The 9,861-nt window shown below is 42.8% G+C and overlaps 1 protein-coding gene across 1 annotated transcript in view; it reads right to left on the reverse strand.

Moving 5' to 3' along the window:
• LOC141768728 (uncharacterized) overlaps nt 1–9,255 on the reverse strand; it is a 207,432-nt gene extending 198,177 nt beyond the window's left edge. Inside the window, exon 1 of the mRNA XM_074637031.1 lies at nt 8,503–9,255. Coding sequence (XP_074493132.1) covers nt 8,503–8,952 — 450 coding nt within the window. The 5' untranslated portion in view covers nt 8,953–9,255. The remainder of the gene's footprint in view (nt 1–8,502) is intronic.
• Nucleotides 9,256–9,861: the final 606 nt, after the last annotated feature.

Below are 9,861 nucleotides of genomic sequence, written 5' to 3' on the forward strand. Positions count from 1 at the left end.
CTACATGTCACTCCTCCATATCAATCCTCAATGTTGCTCCTCCATGTCGATCATCCATGTCACTCCTCCTTGTCGCTCCTCCATGTAATTGCTCCATGTCACTCCTCCGTGTCTTCCATGACACTCCTCCATGTCACTCCTCTATGTCACTCCTGCATGTCGATCCTACATGTCACTCCTCCATGTCGCTCCTCCATGTCACTCCTCCATGTCACTCCTTCATATCACTGCTCCATGTCGATCCTCAATGCTCCTCCATGTCACTCCTCGATGTCACTCCTGCATGTTGATTCTACATGTCACTCCTCCATTTTGCTCCTCCATGTCTATCCTCCATGTCGCTCCTCCTTGTCACTCCTCCATGTTGCTCCTCCATGTCACTCCAGAATGTCGCTCAAGAATGTCACTCCATTATGTCACTCCTACATGTTCCACCTTCATGTCACTCCTCCATCTCGATCCTCCATATTGATCCTACATGTCACTCCTCCATGTCAATCCTCCATGTCGATCCTCTATGTCGATCCTACATGTCGCTCCTCCATGTCACTCATCCATGTCTTCCTTGTCACTCCTACATGTCGATCTTCCATGTCACTCCTCCATGTCACTCCGACATGTCACTGCTCAATGTCACTCCTACATGTCGCTCCTCCATGTCGATCCTCCATGTCGTTCATCCTTGCTCCTCCATGTCACTACTCGATGTAGCTACTCCATTTCTCTCCTCCATGTTGCTCCTCTATGTAGATCCTAAATATCACTCCTCCATGTCGCTCCTCCATGTCACTTCTTCTTGTCACTCCTCTATGTCACTTCTCCATGTCACTCCTCGCTATCAATCCTCCATGTCACTTCTCCATGTCGATCCACCATGTCGCTCATCCTTGCTCCTCCATATCACTCCTCCATGTCTTCCATGTTGCTCCTCCATGTCACTCCAGAATGTCGCTCCTCCATGTCATTCCAGAATGTCACTCAAGAATGTCACTCCAGTATGTCACTCCCCCTTGTCCCTCCTCCGTGTCACTCTTCCATCTCGATCCTCTATGTTGATCCTATGTGTCGCTCCTCCATATCAGTCATACATGTCTTCCTTGTCACTCCTCCATGTCAATCTTCCATGTCACTCCTCCATGTCACGTCGACATGTCACTGCTCAATGTCACTCCTCCATGTCGCTCCTCTATGTCACTCCAGAATGTCGCTCTTCCATGTCACTCCAGAATGTCAACCCAGAATGTAGCTCCTCCATGTCCCTCCTTCATGTCACTCCTCCAAGTTTCTAATCCATGTCTCTCCTCCATGTCGATCCACCATGTCGCTCATCCTTGCTCATCCTTGCTCCTCCATGTCATTCCTCCATGTCACTCCAGAATGTCACTCCAGAATATCAACCCAGAATGTCGCTCCTCCATGTCCCTCCTTCATGTGACTCCTCCATGTAACTCCTCTATGTCACTCCTCCATGTCTTCCATGACACTCCTCCATGTCACTCCTCCATTTCACTCCTCTATGTAGCTCCTCCATGTCACTCCAGAATGTCGCTTCTCCATGTCATTCCAGAATGTCACTCAAGAATGTCACTCCAGTATGTCATTCCCCCTTGTCCCTCTGTCGTATCTTTCCTGTGACAGTGCTGTTGAAGTGATGAGAAAGGATGCTCCGCGGACACTGTTCTTTTTGGTATAATAGAGTTTATTACAAACAAGCAACAAATGTCATAACGAACGTCTAGAGCGTCCGGAGGTCTCAAGTCAAATCTGAAAGTCCTGCACTTCGGGGCTCTCGTGCCTCCTTATATCGGGTTCATGTCATGCAACATCTGAGCTGAGCGTATGACCATATATGGCTCCGTTATCCTACATGTTTATCTTTCAGCCCCTGGTCTTAGTATGACCATGTGTGTCTCCACGTATGCCCCCCACACATATGTTTACAATTAGGGGCCTCGCTGTCTTGTGCAAGACCTGAAAATATACCACATATTCCCCCCTTCGAGACTTGCACAAAGTCTCGAAAAAATAAAAGAAGAGACATACAGGTGTATAAACATGACAAATTTAACAACCCGTCCTTTTTACCATTGAAACAACTGTATGGAGTATAAAAATGAGAGTGAAAAACCTGTCAGGCAGCTAATCTTTCTTGAAATATCCATTAAACAATGTAGACAGGAAAATTCTCTCACGGTCCCTCTGCCAAGGCGACCATACGTAGTACTCCATAACACTGAAATGAGGAATTTTAGCAATTTGTGTATGGAAATGATTTAAGCAAATACATATGGAACTCTCAGCAAATCAAAACAAGACAATGTCCAAAGTCAGGCTGGTCGACCCATCGCACCTTTCTATGGACCTTTTCCTGCCTACCCCACTGTCCCTAAACATCGAGAAAAAGAAAACATCTGAGGTCCCATTATATTCAGAAACCATCACTTCCCAAGCATGTAATACACAAAAAAGAAAATTCATTTTTAATAATACTAATGTAACATCTAAGAGAAGACATAAGACTGTATAACGCTGCAGTTTCTCAGCAGCCTTGACTCAGGTGTAGTATCGATGACGTCTTGACTCTGGATGTTGTATCGCCAGTCCACGTTCAGAGTTCTTCAGGCCATTCGTATTTTCATGTTTGAAGTGTCTGAATCCATTCAGCCCATCGGAGTCACAGTGTTCTTCCCCCAATATGTTCTAGAATGAAAGAAAAGAAAACCAGTATCTTTTGCATACAGAACAGATACAAATTAAAACATCAAACACAGAATAAGAACACTTCTATAAGTCAAAATGTGAAATTAGAAATCATATTGTCCATTAATCATATTGTTCATTTGTTGCCATACCCCCCCTTCGAGACTAAACAAAGTCTCGAAAGAGCAAAACAAAATCAACGCTACAAACTACGCAAGCAAAAACAGAGGTAAATAATAGGATTATAATCATATGAGATATTTAAAATGGATATTCCTCCACCAATTCGATCTTTATTGCGTCATCCTCATCCACGTCCGTGTCAGCTTCGTGTAATAATGGCATCAGCGTTTGATCGCCGGGCAGCACAACTCCAACCCATTTAATGATCATAGCCTTTGCAAAGGTCAACAACAGCGTGCAAAAACAAAACATCACACATAACGACAGAACGAGCGCTACCAAAACCTGAACTAGCACTGCTCCTAGTGGCCCCAATTTATCCTGCAACCAAGCATTTGCAGACCATCCCGCGTCTTCTGATGGGCCAAACGCATCTCTTATGAGCTTCAATGCCTCTACGACACTAGTCATATTATCAGAACTATCAGGAATCAACGTATAGCAAGCATCCCCTGTTAAGTTCAAAGTCGTACAAAGGCCCCCTTGTTTGGCCAAAATATAGTCAAGAGCCATGTCATGTTTCAGCATCGTCAGTCTGTGACTTCTCTGAGTGTTTGACAACAATTCGAAACCTCTTATGGTTTCGTTCGCAAAGCCTTGCAAGGTGTAGGTAATGTTGTCGATGTGATCTGCCAAGAATGTCACCCCATACCATGGAAATAATCCTATACCCCACTTGTCTCCTATACTTATTCTCCAATGGTAAGATTCCAAATTGTGAAACTGTGCCAAATCACGTTTTCTCCTACTACGTGAAGCGACATCAGATTGGACCCCATCTGGCCCTACTCCCTTCTGGATAGTAAGAACCTCATATGGAAGTTTCAGTGTTGCCATATAGCAACATCCTGTCCACCCGTATGGTAGAAATAAATAAGCATTTTCACCACAAATCCACCAAATATCCCTGAAATTGCCTATAGTCACATTACCAGGCAAAACTTGATGTTCTACCATCAAAGTTCTACTCGGCTTACGCTTTGACACTTCAAAAATCACTTCATACAACTTATTCACATCCTTATCCTCACGCTTTCCTAAATCCATCATATAACCATCACACTCTGATATTCCCATAAACATTCCAGACCCCTTCTTAGTTTCATTTGAGCAAAAACAGTACTTTGCCCTCACAGGTTTCACTTCCATCGGATCAGGTACCGCTGTCATCACATTTTCATGTTGTTCAAGTAAATTCTCATATGGTAATCCCGCCAACCAAGAACAATTCAATCTAGGCTTAAAAAGGTTCATTGATAAAGCCATCACTTTATCCACTGATGATTGCTGTTGATACAAGAGCCATGACAGTACAGAAGATTGACATGAAGTAGTTAATGGTTCCGGTACCGCCTCCAAAATTGAAGGCCATGTCCCTGGTGTTGGTACTTTCAACAAACATGGACCCTTCAATTTCTTGATTGATCTCACTGAGTGTGTTAACTGCTGAAACCATAAATTTCTACCTGCCCATGGGTCTACAATTCCCAACGCTGAAGCATCAAATCCATATGCTTTCCACTTAGCTTCTCTCTTCTGCAATACATGGTTCTGTTCCAACATCTCCTGTGATATCTGATCCGAGTCAACAAACTCCTTTCCCACTTCTACAATATTCTTCTGAACAGTCTCAGATGAATTTACAACCTTCACTTCCTCAATCTCCTTCCTACTATTCACACTAATCCCCATCTCTAACATCGACTTCCGGCTCTTATTTACCATCTCTTTCACTTTCAAGGATACTTTATCAAGTGTCTGTGTCCCATTCTCCAATTTCCTAGGCGTTAATGTTGCCGCCAAGGTAGTATTCTGATCGAAAGCATTATCATTATTTATTGATTTCAATTTTAAAATAGCAGCCTCTATCAGTGTGTTATTTACCTTTGCAGTGGTTGCTTCAACAGGTTATCATAAGTCTCACCTTACGACTTATGTAACCTTCAATCCAAGAGTGACTAGATGGAACAAATTTAAACTCTGGCTCTCGATATGTACACATATATTCCCCTTCATCTTCCCATGCAAGGTTGCGCACAGCCAGTGAACAATCATCCACAACTTTCTTATACCTTATATCATTGTACAATAAGTACTTCCTTTGATCATAAGGCGGACCGTAGTTTCCAGGAGGTAGCAACTCCACATCCTCTCCACGACTATTTTCCCACTTGGGAAAATCGTTAATACGGCTATTCCTTATTCCACATTTTCAAGGAAGAATAACCACTTTTCCAAGCTTGGATCTGACCACTATCAACTCAGGTTTTGGCGTCGTAAAAATCTTATTAGGCACCTCTGTTTTTAACTGTGACACATTCTCTACCATCCTAAGTTTCATAACGGAGAGGTTTGACCCTCCTCCGGACTGGCCTGGGACTCCTTTTTCCAACTGAACCTCCGAGTTCTCTCGCAACGGAGTCAGGTATCTTTGCATCCTCTGGTGTTTCACTCTCCACTGAAACATGCTCTGTTGTTTCTGGGACATATTGGAATTTGATGTCCCCAAATGCTTTTCCTTGTCCATCATCAACATTATCATTACTGACATCATCAAAAATATGTACAGAAACATCAACTTTGTCCACACCTGGGTGATCTCTCCTTCTGAATTCTGACTCTGGGGATTTTCATGCATCTCCCTCTCTGGTGTGTGTTCTTCCACATTGTCTTCGGGCTCTCTTGAGCCTTCAACATCTTGGATCAGTGAATGTGGCGCCCCTTCACTTGGTGCTTTGACACAATGTGATAAATGATACCATGTGGGAGACCCCTTAACCTGGACCGCGGTTCCAGTACTGCGAACCACTTCAAACGGTCCCTCACGGCGTTCGTTATACCACTTCCGTCTAAACACCTTCACGAACACCTTGTCTCCAGGTTGCACTGTGATCCTTTTTTGCTCATCGAGCTTCTCCTGCACCTCCTCCTTAGTTTGCCTGTCAGACACATATGTGGATATTCTTTTATGTAGATTAACCATGTATGTGACATACGTTTGCATTTCATCTTCTAAAAGGGCCAAACTTGGACCTTTCCCACTTGTCCGCAGACAAGGCGTTGGCATCAGTCTTCCTGTAACCAACTCATGAGGTGTCATATGTAAATCGCGGAGCTCACTAGAGCGACATACCATTAACGCCAATGGAAGTGCTGCTATCCAATTTAACCCCGTGTGCTGGCATATTTTGACAATACGATTTTTCAGAACACCATTCATTCTTTCGCAAATCCCTTGACTTTGCGGGCGGTAGACTGCCCCAAGACGCTGTTTAATTCCTAGTTTTTGCAAAATCAATTTCACCGTCTTATCCACAAACTCTTTCCCATTGTCTGAGGATATTCGATCTGGAAGTCCCCACCTGCTTATGACCTCTCTACATAAGAACTTGGCAACCGATTGAGCATCTTTTCGTTTTGTTGGACAAGCCTCAGGCCATCGTGAAAATCTGTCCACCACGACTAGCATATACCTTTTCCCTTCAATCGGTTTTATCATGTCAACATAGTCCACAACTAGTTCACGCATAGGACCCCTTGGAGTTGGGATGTGGCCAGGAGGAACCGTCACTCCCCTCCGAACATTGTTTTTCAGACAGATAGTACACCTGCCTATGACATAATCAATCTGTTCAAGCAAACATGGTGCCAAAAAACCATACTCTTTTGTAATCTTTCTCTTAACTTCCCCCCTTGCAACGTGAGCTAAGCCATGCGCCTCCTGAATCATCAGACCCAACAGGTCTGGAGGTGATAGTATCAGCCCCTCATGATTTCTCCAAAGTCCAGTAGAATCTCGGGTGGCACCTCGGTCTAGCCACAACTGTTTGTCCATTTCAGGAGCAGCTTCCTGCATTAAAATCACATCTTTAAGCATGATTTTGTCTTCCAAGTTCACTTCATGCGTGACGAGAAGAACTTTGCCCAATTTATCTGCTCCAGTGACTGCTTTTGCAGCTTCATCAGCCTCTCTATTCCCTTGTGAAACCCTTGACGCATCCCTCTTATGTGCCGCACATTTAGCTATTGCTATTTCTTTAGGCTTCATCATAGCATGCAACAATTTCATGATCTGGGCGTGATGCTGGATCGGCGAACCATCCGTTTTCTTAAACCCTCGGTTCTTCCACACTGCTCCAAACAAGTGGCACACATTATGTGCATATGCAGAGTCGGTATATATCGTCACTCGCTTCCCTTCTGCCAACAAACACGCTTCAGTTAGCCCCACCAGCTCAGCAAGTTGTGCAGATGCAGGCTGTGGTATCTCTTCAGCCTTCTCAACTGCAAATCCAGTTCCTTGGGCTTTTACTATCGCATAGCCGGCCCTTAATTTATCGCCCACACGATAGCAAGACCCATCAGTCCAATACTCCAGGTCCACCACATGCAATGGGAGAGCTTGTAAATCTGATCTAAGCCTAGAGTATTTCTCTGCTTCTTGAACACAATTGTGTGGCTCACCGTCTTCTGGAGTTGGCAAATTCTCCGCTGGATTTACCGTAACACACCTTGCTAGGGTAACATCTTCCTGCTCTAAGAGCCTATGATAGTCTCTGAGCCTAGACATGGTCAAGTTGTTCTTACCATAATTCAAAAGATTTCTGAGACTATGATGTGTAAGAATTGTCACTGGATAACCCATTGTTACAGATGATGCTTTATTGTACATTAGAGAAACTCCCACCATAGCTCTGTAACACAGTGGTAACCCTAGCTCTACTTCTGAATAAGCCGTGGAGTAATACGAAATAGGTTGAGGACTCGTACCCGTACCCGTTGGTTGACAAAGAACTGCACATGCATATTTACCCCCAATAGAAGTAGATACATATAACACAAAATTCTTAGAGTAGTCTGGAATTGCTAGCGCCGGAGCCTCTTGCAACTTCTTTTTTGTCGTTTCAAATGCCAAAAGGCCATCGTGTGTCCAGGACAGATTACAGTGTAGCTTAGCATTCCCAGTATCTTTGATCATAGCTCTCAACGGCCCCGTCAAGCTAGCATAATCCTCAACCCATGCTGAGGAATATCCTGCAATACCAAGGAATGTCATCATCTCTCGGACTGTTCTGGGTTTTGGAGCCTTACGAATAGCCTCCACGTGACTATCAGAGATGCTTCTGCGTCCCTGGGTTATTGTTTGACCCAAATAAATTACCTTCTCCTGACAATACTGCAGTTTCTTCAGAGAGGCCTTGTGACCCTTCTCTGCCAGTATTTGTAGCAATTTAATTGAGTCCTTATGACATGTCTCCTCATCTGGTGAACAAATGATGATGTCGTCCACGTATTGAATTACATTGCTTTTTAGTACCTGCTCTATCCCCTCCAAATCGTCTTTCACTATTTTATTGAAAATGTGAGGACTATGTTTGAATCCTTGTGGCAGTCTCTCATACTCATAAGATTGTCCATTGTACGTGAACCCAAATAAACTTTGGCTTTCCCTACTAAGTGGAACACTGAAAAACGCACCACATAAATCTAACACTGTGAAATGTGTCGCTTTTGGCGGAAGTTGGGCTAGCAAAGTATGTGGATCCGGCACTTCTGCTGGAAAATCAACCACCACTTCATTGACCGCTCTTAAATCATGTGTTAGGCGATATGCCCTACCTCATAAGGTGGTGGTCCCTTCACTGGGTTCATATGTGAGAACAATGAATTGGTGTCTTTCCTCAGTTTTTCTGTTTGTTCTGTATTTTGTTTTATTCCTTCTGCAACTATATCCCTCTTATCGTTTGCAGCTTTGATCAGTTTCTGTCCCTCATCTTCAAACAACTGGAGAATGCCAAGCTCCACTTGCCTCTTCTCCTTGCGTTTTCTCCCCTTTCTTCCCTTCTTTTGCTCTGCCTTGTATGTGGATACAAGTACCAGCATTATTTTAATTACATCTGGGTTAAGAGTCCCCTCCATTGGCCATGGTTGGTCAATTTCAGGCCAGCGTTTGTGCCATTTTTCCGATATTTTTGCAATGTTTGCGATGCCCCTAATTAAAGGATTATTCTTCTGTACTATCTCAACAGGAGTGATTACTTTTGGATTTTTAGTGTTCTTTTTCCCCATTATAACTGCTTCCTTATGTTCCGTTATTGTACTTTAAGAAGTAATTGCTAAAATTAAAACTACTCAAGGCTATTTAGATTACTTCCCCCTTTTTTTTTTTTTTTTAACCCAATTACCCAATTAATTAATTAACCAATTAATCAATTAACCAATTATCCAATTAACCAATCAACCAATCAACAATTATCCAATTATCCAATTAATCAATTAACCAATTAATCAACTAACCAATTAATCAATTAACCAATTATCCAATTAATCAATCAACAAATCAACCAATTATCCAATCAATCAATCAACAAATCAACCAATCATCTAATCAATCAATCAACAAATTAACCAGTTATCTAATCAATCAATCAACAAATTAACCAGTTATCTAATCAATCAATATTCAATTAATCAATTAACCAATTAATCAACTAACCAATCAATCAATATTCCGCTCAAATCGTCAAACAGTCACCACATTGAATGTCCACCACATCACAGATCAGACAAACCCCGCACAATAACATAAATGACCATCCGCAATTGTCAGCAGAGGTTAGACTAAACAATCATATGCCATTAATTAATTAAATGCATTAACTGATCAATCAGTTGCCAAGTTTTCTTATTTATTCATTTATTTATTTCTCCTAACTGCCTAGAGCATGTACTCTTTCATGTGTATAGGAGCAGGTCAGTATCCTCTTAGGCTTATAAATGAAAGCAGGTTTATATGTGTACCATCAATATTGCTTACGACTGAGAACATATACAAATATGGAAATGCAGGTTTTGTTTTTGTTAAAGAGTCTGTGGATAAATCTGTACCGGCCTTTAGTAGATTGAAACGGAAGCCTCCCCGTGGACGTCAGCAAGCCACACTCCGTGATGTGCCGGCCCGCTGCCTTGCCTCCCGTC

This window comes from Sebastes fasciatus, chromosome 6 (assembly GCF_043250625.1).
Source record: "Sebastes fasciatus isolate fSebFas1 chromosome 6, fSebFas1.pri, whole genome shotgun sequence".
In the NCBI taxonomy this organism is placed as follows: Eukaryota; Metazoa; Chordata; class Actinopteri; order Perciformes; family Sebastidae; genus Sebastes; species Sebastes fasciatus.